The sequence below is a fragment of the Panthera onca genome, chromosome E2 (genome assembly GCF_046562875.1).
Source record: "Panthera onca isolate mPanOnc1 chromosome E2, mPanOnc1 haplotype 2, whole genome shotgun sequence".
In the NCBI taxonomy this organism is placed as follows: domain Eukaryota; kingdom Metazoa; phylum Chordata; class Mammalia; order Carnivora; family Felidae; genus Panthera; species Panthera onca.
The window spans coordinates 31,259,309-31,275,619 of record NC_138353.1 but is presented as its reverse complement, the minus strand read 5'-3'; the positions used below and the strand labels follow the sequence as shown (position 1 = coordinate 31,275,619).

At 43.0% G+C, this 16,311-nt stretch overlaps 1 protein-coding gene across 4 annotated transcripts in view; it reads right to left on the bottom strand.

The window, feature by feature from the left end:
- The window catches only part of FTO (FTO alpha-ketoglutarate dependent dioxygenase), a 389,551-nt gene that overhangs the window by 187,336 nt on the left and 185,904 nt on the right, over nt 1–16,311 (bottom strand). For all 4 annotated transcript variants that reach the window (XR_009615364.3, XM_060650765.3, XM_060650769.3 and 1 more), the window contains exon 7: nt 13,094–13,213. Coding sequence is in view for 3 of the 4 variants with exons in the window: in XM_060650765.3 (XP_060506748.3) it covers nt 13,094–13,213 (120 nt within the window). In the remaining variant the exon portion in view is untranslated. The remainder of the gene's footprint in view (nt 1–13,093; nt 13,214–16,311) is intronic.

The following is a 16,311-nucleotide window of genomic DNA, read 5'->3' as shown; positions in this document are numbered from 1 at the left end:
ACTACTCATAGTGCAAGACCTTGTTCCTTCATCAAGTCAAAACTTATTAGAAAGGTTGGCTCATCTTAGGGGACACGTGCAGAACAAGTTGTGCGCAACCCAAGGTTTTACTATCTAGAGAATATCTCTAGAAAGGTACAGAAAAAAAAAATCGTGAAGGGTGTTAGGCCCCAGGGAAGGGAAAAGGGTGGCAGTGGGAATGAGTGGGGACTTCTGTGCTTCTATACTTTGGGAATCCTGCACCATGGACACGTGCCGGCACACAGTCCTGAAAGAGCTCACCACATGTGCACGGAGCAGGCCGGCTAAGGCAACGCACCTCACCCTACAGCAGCTAGGAGAGTGCGTCCACAACGTAACGCGCAGATGCTGTCGGAGGAGGGAAAAGCGATGCCGGACAGGCAGAAACAGCGTGTCCTCCTCAACATGAAAGAGCCCGATTTTGACACGTCGGGCCCAAGCCCACGGCAGAGGAAAGGGTCCAGAGCAACATTCACGTCCGCATTTTTTGCTACGGGCACGTCCAGCTGAAAGTTGGTAGGAGCACTAGAGAAGGCATGGCCACCGGGAGATTTGGGAATGGTGGCAAACACTGCCAGTTTCTTTTGGCAGTTTCTTTTGGCAAAGAACTGCCAGTTTCTTTTGGCAGTTTCTTTTTGGCCAGTTTCTTTTTTTTTTTTTTTTTTAATGTTTTTTTTAAAGTTTTTTTTTTTAACATTTATTTATTTTTGAGACAGAGAGAGACAGAGCATGAACGGGGGAGGGTCAGAGAGAGAGGGAGACACAGAATCTGAAACAGGCTCCAGGCTCTGAGCGGTCAGCACAGAGCCCGACGCGGGGCTCGAACTCACGGACCGCGAGATCATGACCTGAGCTGAAGTCGGACGCTCAACCGACTGAGCCACCCGGGCGCCCCTCTTTTTTGGCCAGTTTCTTGTGAGGAATAAAGAGATATCAGAGGGGAAGCCTCTTTAAAAACCACGAAGCCCGTTTGTTTCGCCGGCGAAGCGTCACTTGGGTGTGACTATCAGAAGGGTCTCTCGTGAAATGAAACGGTAGCCCCAGAACGGCATTTCTTCACCTCATTCAGATGGAGAGGGAATGGTGGCCTCTAAGTTAACTTAAGACCTGAGATTCCTGAACAGAATCAGAGTCAAGGCAACCCCGCAGAAGCCCACGTCCGACGAACAAACTCAGAGAGAGTTATTAATCACTCAAGAATTAGCGCACAGTGACTCAAGAGTGATAACACCGGTCACTGGAAAATAATAACATCACAGAGAGGGAAAGAATGAGGGTCCAGCAGAAATCTATACACGAAGGTGGGAGAGACCCGAGTGAACAGCCACCGTTTACGTTCCGAACATTTACTCAGTGTTTCAAGGGGTGTGGCTGACGTGCCAAAATGCGGTGGCGAAGAGGGGACAGCATGGAGTGTCCAAGCACTAATGTGGGGCCATTAGCCAAAGAATGGGGAGATATGCGTGGGGAAGTAACTAGTCTAGTTCAGCAGTGGAAATGATAGATTACCACACCCGCTATCCTGCACCAAATCGAATAACTCATGAATGACACTTTGGCTGTATTTCAAAATACTTTCATGCACGTATTTCAGTCCTCAAAACTGCCACCTCTACAAGAGACAGTGGAGTTGTCATTTCCTCCAGAATACAATTCCCGTACCAAAAATAATAATAATAATGATAATGATAATGATAATGATAATGATAATAAGAGTAATAAAATGAGATGGACCTAAGGTTCCGAAACGGAAGAGAATCTTAAATGGTTCGCCCGTGGGGAGAACCAGCCCCTGACGGAAATCCAAAATTATTCGGCTCGTGTTCCATTTGTGAGAAACAAAGAGCTTGATGGGCAAACATCCACTCGTCTGTAATGAGGTCTTCTGCAAGGTCTCGTGCAAATGCGCAGAGTTGCTTATTTCGGGTCCTCGGGATGCAGACGGGTCTTGACATTAGTGCAAATAATCGAATTTTGACTTGTGTCCCCTTTGCCAATGAAGATGATAAAATAGTTTTCTTTCTATTTTTAGTTGCACGTGATTACGACTGGCCTTCCAGGACTATGACAGGAAGGCATCATGAAAGGGGGAAGGCCCCGTATCTTGCCAAGAAATGCATTAGAAACGGGTCCTTGCTAATCTTCCTAATCTGATCTCTCGCTACTGGACTCACAAGGACCACTCTCCATCCAGTCTAATCAAGTTTGGGAGCAGATTTTGTGTTTTCCCACTACAATGTCTCTGCTTCTCGCATCTCTGAATATCCTCCAACCATCTCCATCTATCAAAACCCTTCGTATTCCTGAAGGCCTATGTCGGAATCCACTCTCCCCTTTGATTTTGCTTCCTCTGAATTACTTACAGCCTTGTGCTTTATCAACCTGGGAGACAGAAGTCCTGGCTTTTTGTAGAACTTCACACTTATCTGCACAAAGTGGAGCAGGCGAATGAGGAAATGACTAGAATGAAGAATGGCAATTTCTTTCCTGATGCCACTCTATCGAAATAGGTCGCAAATATAATTGCTGTCCAAATATTTTTAAGGTACAGCCCATAGAAATGTCTCAGTGTGGAATGATAAAAACAAAAATGCGAAAGGGGCAGATTCTGACGTTTCAGATTTAAAAGATAGAAAGTAAGGGTCTTAACACCATACCCTTTTTTATGAGAACATTCTATTCAATTTCCAGGTTTTGCAGACCGCTCAATAAAGGGGTCAGTTTCTTTCAGAGGTCTTATGTGCACCCCCACCCAAAAATGTAATCAAGGCTATTCTAATCTAGACAGAAAACAACACTGCTTAACTAACTAAACGAATTAAGCCGGATTCTTTCTCCCGTCAAAGGAAAAAAACCTAAAAAAAAAGTTTTTTTAATGCGTATTTGTTTTTGAGGGGGGGGTGGGAGGGGCAGAGAGAGAGAGGGAGACCCAGAATCCAAAGCAGGCTCCAGGCTCCAGGCTGTCGGCACAGAGCCCAATGCGGGGCTCGAGCTCACGGACCTGAGAGATCATGACCTGAGCCGAAGTCAGACGCTTAACTGACTGAGCCAACCAGGTGCCCCGGAAAAAAACTTTTAAAGACCGATCCTGAGAACCACAGCAGGTCATCCTATGCTAGTTAGGCCTAGCTATGCGGATACCTTATATATTTACTCTGTCTCAAGACAAGAGTCAGGCAGAACACTCCAGAGCAACCAGTCAGAAGACCTTGGGGTCAGCAGCGAACACTACCTACTTCTCTCCTTCTTGCTTCACAAGCGTAGGCAAAAGGAGAGGCGAAATCTTCAGCCCCCAGTGGCATCCACACCGAAATCCTGTGTAAGGCTCCGATCCCCCCACTTCACCCAAAGGGCCAGGTTCTGCCTCCTGGACTCAGCGACGGCAGTTCTCCTGCTTGTGAAATTACGACCAAACTTTTCCTTTTGTTCCAGCAAAAGACTTCCTGTGAGAAAGCAGTAATCCTTTAAAGCTCTCCAGCCCAAAGGTCTCTCCTGGTTTGGATTCCCCCATCCCCAGCCCCCAGAGGAAAAGCTCACTCAATCACATCACAAGGCATTTCTTGGTTCCAAGTTGTACTGGGTCTCAAGGACTCCTGGTGAGGAAAGAAAACTGGTCATCTGAACATCCTTTCCTGGGATCCGTCTGAAGTGTAGACAAGCAGCAAAGATGAATATTAATATGCCTTCCATCATCAAAAGCTGTTGCATACCCAAAGGATGATAAATATTTTAATCAGTTTTCAGCTTGTCTGGCGGAAGTCAGTTTACTCCTCAGAGATTTCCCTAGTTCTGTGCCCAAAACCTGTCCAGCACATACTCCTTTCCCTATATAACTTTTGGAAATTGGTAATAAAAAGTCCAAGCTTTGTGGGAGAACTCATTTAATTTCTTGACAGTTTGACTCTATTAAGTTTTCCAAGAAGAGGGAAATCTAAAATATGAGGGATGCCGACGAGCGAGACAAAACACCACAATTCTAAGTTCTGGGAGCAGCGTTGCTAATAACCTACTTACGTCTCACGCTTAAAACATTTTTTTTCCTTCATATTTGCGTAAGTTGTCTGCCAGCGGCCGCTCGGTCTTCTCCGTGTAAATGCCAAAGGCATAAAACAGGACATTCTCATGCGTCCTCTGTACTCTCGATATTATTATTTTTTAAATGTTAAAGGCGTTTGGGGGTATTGTTGGGAGGGTTACATGTGTTTAAAAATAAAACTGACCCCCCCCCCCCCAGAATATTCCTACGAAGCAGGACCTAATATTTTAGGGAAATGTACAGAGTTAAAAGGGATTTATTAAAGACCATGCTGCTTCACGTGGGTGTGAGGAAATGGCTCGACTCATACGTGGACCTAACATCGATTCATTTCTTCAACGAGTAAGTGTCGGGCACCTAACTCTGTACCAGACACTGTTGTAAGAGTTGGAGACATTACAGCGGATAAAACAAAGTCCTTCTCTCCCAGGGACCATATTAGGTAGAAGCAGATAACAAACAAGTATCCTGGCAGATGGTAGGAAGCGATGGGAAGCAAGGTGGAATCGGGCAAGGCATTCTCTACCGTAAGAAGCTCTCTCCAAGGAGTGACATGAGCAGAGTCACAGGAATGGAGGGAGGAAGTGAGTCATGCAAATTAACAGAGGGCAGAATATTCCAGACAGAGGCAACGGCGAATGCAAAGACCATGAGGCAGGAGGAGGCTGGGCGTGTTCCTAAAGACAGTAAGAAGGCGAGTGGAGGACTGGGACGGAGGGGAAATAATGTACGGGGTGGGGGTGGACAGACCCTGCAGGGCACTGGGCCCCGGTGCAAGGAAGCTGGATATCTGCACATGATAGTGAGTTTGGGCCGGGGGAGTGAAACACCAGACTTTGTATTTTAAAGGAACACTCTGACAGGGATGGACATAGGGTGGTAATAGCAGAGAGACTATTTCTATAAATGATGGTGGTTCTCATCAAGGCAGCAGCACAGGGGATGGTGAAAGGTGGCCAGATCATGAATACTTAGAAAACAGAGTTAACAGGATTCGCCGATAAATCAAGAGATGAACCAAAAGAACCCCAAGGTTATAGGCTGAGCGACTGGACAGTGCAAATTACTGCCCTGTGTGATACTGGGAGAAAGGCTGGGGGGTTATGGGAATCAAGAGTTTGGTTTGAGGTATGTTAAATTTGAGACATTATTACTAGACAGCTAAACACAGCCCACCTTGCCCAACTACTGTTCAGGTCTCCAAGACAGGAGACCCTACTGCAGACATTAGAACATCCCATCAACTCCATCCGTTAAAAAATTCACTGTTAACTGCATGAAAAGTTGATGACATTAAATAAAATACAAGCCCTCTTAATCCCCCAACATCTGTTAGAGATCTGATGCATAATTCTGGGTATTTCATAATTGCACATTTAAATTAATAATATTTAAAGTAAAGGGATGTGTAATATCAGCCTACCACCTGTTCCAAGTCCTCATAAGCAGAGCAGATATGCCTGTAACAGTAGAAATTAATTTTGAATATTTCCATAATACTCCAGATTTTTATCTGAAGGCTAATTTTGTCAATCAGTCCAAAACAAGGTGGATGTTATCTGAGATTTTTATACACATCAAGGAAAAATTTACAAATGAGATTGTCACAGGTGGTTCCAGATGGGCTGAGATCATGTAGAGGAAATACAAAAAAAGTCCATCATAATTTACGTGTTAGGGGAACGATGGTGTTAAAAACATCATCTCCAAATGATCACAGAGATACTTTCAGAAATACTGAAAGGGCAACGTATCAGGTTTCCCTTGGTTTAAAAAAAAAAGGTCATTCTTTTGCAGATGTCAACAAAAAGAGAGCAGGATCATGGTTATGTTACCCTTAATGCACGGAAGAGCCGACTTAATGTGTTCCCAGAGCTCTCTGGTAAGTCAGATTTTGGCACTGGGAGCACATTTCTCCATAGAGACATTTTTGCACAATATGGAAAGATTCCCAGCCAAGCTTCCCAAAGTATTTAGCCCACAGTGGGGTAGAAACATTACCAGAGTAGCACTGAGCTTCGATTCATTGAGTCCCTCTACCTCCAAGACTGACCCCGGTTGTAAAGGAAGGGAAATGAGGCAAAGGAAGAGAGTTTGTCACTAAGGGGAACTCAGTCAAATGACCTCTAAGTAAGGGCTCCTAAACTGAGGACTGTCTACGCTTCCTTCTAAAATCACTACCGGTGACGCCTTGCGTGTGTGCAGTATTTTATATGTTACCGACTTTTTCATTTGGTCATCGTAATAATTTTCTTCAAGGGTTAACAGTTTTAGGGACCATTCACGAACCAACCTGGCGAAAAAGAGATCCTATAATCTTGAGAATATTCCCAACAGCTGGCACAACATCCTTGGGAAATCTTGCTTTTCTTTCAAAACTGTAGGTCTGCTGACTTGTTTCTAACACAACTTCCTTCTTCTAGACAAAGATTCTTCTGGAATATCTCAAAGGTATTTATAATAAGATAAAGGACAGGCTAGAGCTGACGGTAAGGCCCCCCTCCCCACCTCACCCCCGGCCAAACGAACTAGAGCAAATAAGGTACACAATTATTTTATGCCATATCTTTTCCAGGAAAAAACAAACCAAGACGGAAATTACTGACACTCCCATCTGAGACCAGGGGTTCCGATTCACATCTGAAATGCTGTGATGGGCTGCTAGTCGAAGGAATCCAAAATAAATTCCAGCAGCCAAGGCTACAACAGCACCCCAGGGTAAAGTAGCAGGATCTTCACACATCAATCTGAATCCTAGTGTCGCTAAAATTATTTAAAACAACCCCCTTTGTCTATCGGAAAGAAAACAGAACACGTGTGAAAGGTGCATGTGTGCGTGCGCAGACGTGTGTCTGTGTGTGTGTGTGTGTGTGTGTGGATCTAACACAGGCTAGCGAAATGGAGCTAAAGCCTATGGAATCAAATCAAGGCTAAAACAGCAACCTTGGTTGTTTATTCCAGTTTTTCTCTGCACACGCTAACAAGAGTGAAGAGAAATGGCAAGCCTTTCACTTGGAATTTCCAGGCTCCCGTCACTGTGTCTCACCATGTTCGGTGTTTTTCGCCTTGTTCCTATTGTGTGCAGAGCAGAGGCACCTGAGCCATCCTCTTAACATGCCGGGGATGTAACAGGCACATCCTAGTACTTGGTACCAATAGAGCTCAAGTCTCACACAGCTCATGTAAGGGTTAAAAACAGAAAGTCCTACCCACTGGTTCGCTCTGATGTTCCTGGAGATATTGTCACTGGATGTATCCTCAGTAGAATTCTATTCAACACCTCTGTCTTTAAGTACAAAGCTGTAGGCTGTAGCAGCTTTAAGAAACATAAGTATCCCTTTTTTCTGCTGCACAGTATCTGTGTGTGAAATTCTCTAAAGGGGTTTAAGTATTTACCCTGAACACTATCAGACGGTTTCTAAAATTTTCCTTATCCACTTGCAAAAACACTTCAAAGAGAATCATAAACATACTCCTTTGTGCTTTCGATGCACATTCTGTTTCTCAAGCTTAAGCCTGAATTCTCTTGGAATTGTAAATTTTTTTCCCAAAAAGACAGGAGACACAATGCTTTTTTTTTTTTTTTTAATTCATTACTAAGTCTGCAGCAACTGAGGGAAAACCTGGAAAACTCTGTGAGAAATTTAGAAGGCAATCAAAGAAGGAACCAAAACCTATTAGAAATTCATTGCTGAATTACACGTACAATTTCCCCTCAGATATTTTACTCTTAATAGAACAATACAGCTGTGGGGAATAGCAGTGGGTGGGTGGGGAGGGAGGAGAATGGAAAGAACCAATCTTCAATGAACACCTTTAAGATAATAAAAAATGGGAGCCATGGACTTTTAGCCCCTGTAGCTGAAAAGTGCCTTTTCTTTCTCTTTTTTCCCCAAATTTCCAAAGCCACATAAATACAGGGGTCCCCAAACTCAGTGTCTGTGTACATAATTTGAATTATTGGGTGCTTGTGACTGTTTACCTGCTTCCAATCTGTGCTTATTCTGAGCCACTCAGCACTGTACCAGTCCAAAAGGGGAGAAGGGAAAATTTAAGTCCAAAGGGGAAAATTTAAGTCGAATTTTCATTTAAATTTTCATTTAAAACCACCAGACATCTCCTACCAATTCCTAAATTACTATAATATACTCTGCTCCTAGATCAGAAATGCTAATGCTGAAAAATGGAAGACAGGGTGATGTGTGCAAATGTAATTTAGTATATACATCAACGGCATAAGGGATACACACACACACACACATATAAATAGGAGTTGGTGACTTCACTATCAACAAGGACAAAAAGTTAACATTTATATCGCTTTCTTCCTCATACCCCCCAAAATCTTTAATCCTAGAAGATAGTTTAAAATGAACTTAGCTAATGGAACTGTAATAGAATAGCAAATACCACTACACTCAGTATAATTTCAGCACGTGAGAAAGCAGCCTCGTTCCTCTACTCAGCTACAAAGAATTTAATCTAACACACTGTGATGATAGGGTCATTAATCTCTCCAAAAACAAACAAACAAAAAAAAAAAATGGTTTTACACAGGCCAAATGTGTAAAGATGGTTTACACAGGCCATGGTTTACAGGCCAGATGGTTTACACAGGCCAAAATGACAAGGAAAAACACATGACTCATCTTGAAATTAAACTATTATAACTGACTTGTAAAGGACAACCTTTACGTCCGTAAGTCCATTTCCTCTCTTAAGACTTCAACAAGAAACTGGTAACAGAATTAAATAAAACACCTACTCACTTTCCACATCTCTCTGCTCTCCTGTGCCAAAATTTTAACGCAAATGGGTAGAATTTAAGTTACCTATAGCTTACCTAACATAATTACATGTTGTGTTTTACACCGTTTCAAAATGGATATATTAAAATGATCCCATCTTGGCTCCTACCCACTAAAGTCAATAAAGGTTATTAAGGCCAACTGCCATATAAATGCACTGTGGTCCCCAGCAAGAACTGTCAAGACATGAAATGCAATTCAAAACATTCAAAATGATCAGGACCTGGAAAAGCATGAAGAAATTTCTCTCCAGTATATCAATCATCAGTACTTCCGAAAATGTCGACTCCGGAAATTATCCTAGAATATTTCCATCGGATTACACTAAATTGACCTTTTGTTTTTTAAGGTCAAAAGGAAATGAATAAATGTCGTCAATTTAAGAGGCCATCGCACCTAGCATTCTTTTCCGTCTCATTGTGAATTTGATGGTGTTAAAACGTTTTTATGGGTAAAATAAATGTCAGTTTTGCAAAGCGCGATACCAGACCCTAAGAGACACATGGCCTATCCGTTGGATCTCTGGCTACAGCAAGACTTCCTCACCTCACGGGAGACTTCGGCTTTTCATATTTCTCTTTACCCAGAAAGCAAAGCTTGTACGGTTTCTTTCAAATGGTAACTCTCTCTTATCCTGGAGAGTCTCCTCCTAAGACGCTAATCTTGGTTGTGAGGTGGTGGGCTGGCCGGAGAAAATAAAATAAAATAAAATACACACATTTGAACAGTGTTCTGGCATTATAGTGCCTTCCTGAAGAGGGAGCAAAGAAGAGAGAAAAGGCAAGGCTAACTTCTTGGGTTGTAAGAAAGGGTTGTGTTGCTTCGGGCTCAATGGCTCATAAATTCATGAGGTAATATTCAGGGAAAATACGATATTTTATCAGAATGCCATTCAAATATAAGGTTTAACATTTACATCACAAGAGCAAGCACAGGGTAAAACTATCCTCGGGGAGAGAAATGGCAAGAATAAACAGTGTGATAAAAACAGTGCTTGCTGGGACAGGGAATGGGAAGCAAAGGCTGGAGGAGTTTTAGAGGCAGTGGACTAAACTTTTTGAAATATGCGACTGGTTATGACATGTGAAGCAATTACCATTAATGGAGGAAAGGCGATTTCAAAGCGCATTTTCCGTTCTTTTGCATCCAACCTGAGACTACACGTCCCAACCACAAAGTGGGGGGAGAAAAAAGAAAAAAGGCAACACAGAGACAGAGAGAAATCACAACACAAGTCCTGGTACGAGGGCCGTCCACGGCTGCTTTACTCATAAGCAAAAGGTGAAAAGTGATGTGCGGATCGCCTGGGGTTTTTTTGTTTTGTTTTCACCGAAAGAGACCCACGCTACGGGGCAGCACAGACAAAATGCATTAATTAGAGAAGCCTTTCCACAACAGACACACATGCTTTTACCATTTTAAAAAAGCACAGAGATAAAGAAGAATCATTTGTCGAGAAGGAGAACGATTTTGAGTAACACATTCCCTGGAAGCAAAGGGAGTATTCAGAAACGCTGTTCAGATTAGTCTAATTCTATAGACTCCAAATGTGCACCAAACTGCACTTTTTATGTTAAATTGCTGTTGAATTTGTTAACCCACAACTGATTTCCTGTGTTATGGAATCTTGGAGATTACAGCTAACTTGAAGCAACAGGGATAATTCTTGACAGTTAATGGTACATTTGTATGCATTTTCCTGAAAGGCCGGCATCTTGAGGCCTCAAACAGGTAGCTCAACATTGCCCCCTACTGCTTGCAAGTGCAAACATATGAGGTGGGCTGGTACAAAGCAGGAATTGAACTGGCCGGGCCAGTTCACAAATACCAGATGGCATTGAGCTAACAGAGCCACAGAACCATAGGCTTGCCCAATGACTATGGTCTTCTGTCTCTTCCAATAGCAAAAATAAATTATTATGAATTTGTTAAAAGTCATTTAAAGAGGCTTGGAGCCATGCTTAAATTTAATTTAGAAGGATCATCCCTTTTATGTTTGGCCCAAACCTCCACTCTGCTGATAATGATCACCCTGAGGCTTGCTGAGGAGAGACACTGGGACCATTGATTTCACTCGGAACACTCAGTAATGCCACACCAACTGCAAGGAAGCTCGTTCTGGAGAATTCCCAAGACTGCTCTTCTTCTGGGTATTTTTTTACACAAGAGTTATAAAGTAAACAGAAGATATTCCATCTAACTGATGTGCCATGGTCCAATTAAAAAAAAAAAATGACAACTAAATCTTTTAAATGAATTCATAATGAATATAATCAGTAAGCTCACAATACCCAAGACTTCTCTTTAAAAGACAAAAAAAACAAAAAACAAAAAACCCTTGAACAAAAGTGGTGCAAAAATAAATTTTTATTTAGTGACGTATTTATTTATTTTACAAAATCAGTGAGTTCTTTTCTTATTAATTTGCCAATTCTAATACGTGGAGTCGTCAAGTTACAATCCCAAAGTCCACCTGATGTCTCAGACTCAAAGTCTGGTAAATAAAGAGGTTCTTCTAACTCATATGTAAATGGACAAGCCGAGAAGAACATCGTAAAAAAAATATGCCCTGTAAATGAAGTTGCCTTTATATATACATTCCATAAAAATGTAGCATACTCCACACAGGCTAGTTTTAGGAATAGAACTAAGGAGATTTAAGCATGGACTTTTCATTACTTCCAGCTCAGTTTTACAATGCTCGGTTTTATACTGAGGTTCAGGTCTTTGGCGGAATCCATTTTTGTGATACTCTTAGTACAATAAAAGAAGGATTATTAACATTCCTTCCTCAGACACAGATCCATCGAAAGGCATGATTTAAACATCCGAAGAGATGTCTGGAAAGCTAGGGTCCAGATTCCGACCTGGACTTTCAAACTAAGACCCCTCCAGGGTGGTGACTTGGTATTTTCATTATAAAACCTCGGTTTTATAACAGAGGTTGGCCACAGCTCCCCACTTGCGCAGATCGGATCCTTGTTTCCAGAACAAGTCTGAGTCTGTGCGGGCACCACCTCCAGGGTGCAGCAGGCTTTTACCACTTTTCCACTACATTTCAAGTTCAACGGTCTGGAGGCAGAGCAGCGAGGCAGTGAAGGGCGTGACCCTAGAGCCAGCCTTCCTGGGTTCAAATCCCCGTTCCCCCGCTTATGAGCCGTGTGATCTTGAGGAAGTTATGGAAACCTTTTGTGGCTCAGTCTCCTGGTTTATGAAATGGAGAACCATCATACCTACTTTATGGGGTTGCCGTAAAAGTTACATAAGTGATACATAAAACATTCAGAATAGTGCCTGGTCCTTAATAAGTATCAGATAAGGGTCTGCCATTACTGCTATTATTTAAATTGAGACTTAATTCAAAACTGGCAAGTGGCCTCAATTTCGCCTTCCAGCTATGCTTCTGACTCCCCCCTCCCACCCCCCCCCCCACCCCGATCCCTTGCTCTGGCCGCGCTGGACTGCCCCATTTCCAGTCTCGTTTGTACAGTTCCTGGAGCCTAATGCTCCTCTCCCAATGCCCTATCTGACCCTACGCCTCCCCATCCAAAGTCCCCAAAGGCAACATCTGCTGTTTCACAACAGTCCTGGTCCAGTGGCCTGAATTTAATACTCCCTCCTCTGGCCTGTGATTTTTTTTTTTTTTTTTTTTTAATCTCTATTACAGGCTTTCATTTTAGCTAATGTAACACCTGGCTATATTCATGTCTCTCTCCTTGTTAAACTGAATGCAGCAGTTAAGCTACAGAGCCAGACTGCCAGGGTCTCCATCTTGCTCTGCTGCTTACTCTGTGACCTTGGGCGAGGCACCTAATTTCTCAATGTCTCAGTTTTCACATCTATAAATTAAGGCTCATAAGGGTTTCTACACCTCGTAGGGCTGCTGTACGAACTTTAGAAGTTAATACAGGGAAAGCCCTTAGAACAGTGCCCGGTGCATCTAAAAATGCAAAGGCATTTTAAATCTTACCGTTCCATCGTGGTTCCCTCCTCGTCACTTCCTACCGTGCGTCCGGCATGGTGCCGTATATGTGGGAAATACTCAAGAAAACGCCCACTGAACTCAAGGGAGCTTGTCCTGGCAAAATCCTGGCTGTTCCTGGCGAACAGTTACCTAACTCAATAATTTGGGATAATGAATTATGTATTTGCCTATGCAAATGAGGCAGCAGAGGGGTCACACAGCCCGGCGTCCCAGAAAATGTGGCCCCGGACCTCAGGTACTTACCACACCTTCCATCTTCTTCCACAGTTCTTCCAGTTGGGCCATGGGCTGACACCACCAATCACTGCATTTTCTGTATCGGTTGCCTTGAAACCAAAACTGTCTCAGCCACTCGAACTCAACCTGTGGGCCATAAAGAGAAGGCAGTTGTTACAATGCCTTCATGAGGGACAATCAAGGACAACACTGTCACCCGATTCTCCTCCAGTAACTTAATCGCCACAGGGTGAGAAAAGCTCAGCCTAACTGGTTTCCAGTAGAACTTGGGGAGTCTCCAGAGCATTTCTGCAAAGCCAAGAGAAAAGCAGTCGTAAGGGGCTCCTGGGTGGCTCAGTCAGTTAAGCGTCGGACTTCAGCTCAGGTCATGATCTCATGGTTCGTGAGTTTGGGTCCCGCATCGGGGTGAGCTCGAGCCCCGGGTGAGCCCCATTTCTCTCTCCCCCACCCCTCCCCGCCCCTCGTGTGGGATTCTCTCTCTCTCTCTCTTTCTCTCTCTCTCTCTCTCTCTCTCTCTCTGCCCCTGGTTCACTTGCACCCTCTACCTCTCTAAATAAATAAATAAATAAATAAATAAATAAATAAATTTTACAAAAAGGCAAGACAAAACACAAATACTGAGATCCTGAAGTATACAGCAGCCTGCTCAATGTGGGACAGGGAAGATAGAATCAAAATATATCTTTATTAAACATCTTTATTAAACACTGATATTTAGAGCAAAACAGACATATATTATGAGACAGCCAATTTCAAGATCTCTTAGATTTAAAATAAATACAGAATTTACCATGGACCAGGAGGAGCTGGTGAGAGTCCTAGCCCTTATAACTAAACAATGCAAAGTTAATTATGGGGCATCCATTAAACCTACAGCCATTCAAATTGTTACTTTTCAAGTCAGGGCACATGTCAATAGGTAGAAAGAACAGTGAAGGCATTAACAATTGCTTTTCCTTCCTATGAACCTATATGGTTATTATTATGGTTATTATTTGCCTCCTTAACATTCCTCCTTCTATTCTAGCAAAACCTCACTATTCACTTGGTAACCGACCCCCTTCCCCAGTCTCAGTCCACGTGGTCCGGGTAGATCTCCAGCCCCAACACCAGGGATGCAGTGTGTGACCCAAGTGTCAGCCAATCAGCGCCCCACATCTCTCTAGTCACAGAACTGGGTATGGAGACAATTGCGGTATGTTCAATCACAGTTAAGTCTAGATCCCATGAGAAGATCCAGGAAAAGCATTCTATATCCATGTCACGACCAAATGGGAAAAATGGAGACAACCCAGTAGGAAGCAACTGCAAGATAAAAAGATAAAAACCAGGTGCTGGTGATACCACCTGGCTCTTGACCAAGCTATTCCTGAAGTCTTTTGTTTGTTTATTTATTTATTTATTTATTTATTTATTTATTTATTTATTTATTTTTTAAACCTATTTACATTTTCTTTAAGGCTTATTTATTATTTTTGAGAAAGAAAGAGACAGAGAGAGAGAGAGAGAGAGAGACAGTGCAAGCAGGGGAGGGGCAGAGAGAGGGGGAGACACAGAATCTGAAGCAGATTCCAGGCTCTAAGCTGTCAGCACAGAGCGCAACGCAGGGCTCGAACTCACAAACCGCGAGATCGTGACCTAAGCTGAAGTCGGATGCCTAACCAACTGGGCCACCCAGGAGTCCCAGAAGCCTTTTATACTTAAGCCAATTCAGGTTGAGGTTTTTTTTGTCCCTTGCAAATGAAATAACCCCAATGTATGTAGAGGAGAGGCTGAGTAAAGCTTTGGAAGGGTAAGAAATTGTTTTCTATCCACTTTCCAAATCTTCTAAAACTTATCTTCACCTTGAAAAATCAAATTTTACAGGGGCACCTAGGTGGTTCAGTCGGTTGGGCGTCCGACTTCGGCTCAGGTCATGATCTCACGGTCTGTGAGTTCGAGCCCTGTGTCGGGCTCTGTGCTGACAGCTCAGAGCCTGGAGCCTGTTTCAGATTCTTTGTCTCCCTCTCTCTCGGCCCCTCCCCCATTCATGCTCTGTCTCTCTCTGTCTCAAAAATAAATAAACGTTAACAAAATTTTTTTTAATCAAATTTTACTGTCAACGTACAACTCTATTTATCCCCACAACTCTTCTGACCTCTGCCCTCTAAAGAAATGTTGAGCTTTCACAGCTTAGAGGTTAATGTTGGGTCGTCTGACTTTTGCTACGGTAATCGTGTTCCCTAGACAGTCCAACTAGTACAACCTTTACCTGTTACCACAAAGAATTTCTGTATTTATCCATATTGAACTTTCGCGAGGCAAACAAAAGCAACTTGTGAAGATTTACCAATGGTGAAAATGGCTCAAATAACTAACCTGAGAACACCCAGTCATATGAAAGGGTTTCAGTTTACATTAACTAAATGTTTGTTTGATATGTAGAACTGATTTCAGTTAAAGCTGTTTAAACAGAAAAAAAAAAAAAAAAGGAATGTGGACAATATTAAGACAATAGCTGCCGAAACTTATCTGTGGTATTTAGAGACAGTTGGTAACAGCAGTAAACCACACTGCTTTGAGAGGAGAGCGAACACAGGGCAGTTCAACTTCTCTGAAGATGCAGGTTTCATATTACTCACTACAAGAAGAGTTCTATTTAATAGATTTTGTGTGAAATTGGTTCCCATTATGGGAACAGCCTATTAGCAAAGCATCACGCCCGATGTCAGGGCAAGCTGCAAAGATTTCAAAAGGTTTTCTTATCTGGGGGCTGGTTATTTTCATTGGTGAAGACAAAACTTATAAGCCCTGGCAATCGTGGTATCCCAAGAAATAAAACAGATCAGCATATGTAATTAGTTTATTCAACCTATTGGGGTACACTAGGGTCTAGATTTCAGTAAATTAAAGCCGCAGAAGGAAGGAGAGGGGCATACCTGGAGACTCTGCTATGAGACGAGAATGCAAAGGAGGACCCCATCCATTTTAATAAATCAGGACTTCAGCTTCCTCCTTAGGTGCCCAGCTATCAGTTGAAGCAGACGGTGCCATGATTAAGAATAAGGAAGCGGGGCGCCTGGGTGGCTCAGTTGGTTAAGTGTCCGACTCTTGATTCGAGCCCAGGTCATGATCTCATGGTTTGTTTGAGCCCTGCGTCGGGCTCTGCGCTGACAGCGTGGGGCCTGCTTGGGATTCTCTCTCTTTCCCTCTCTCTCTGCCTCTACTCTGCTCACTCTCTCTCT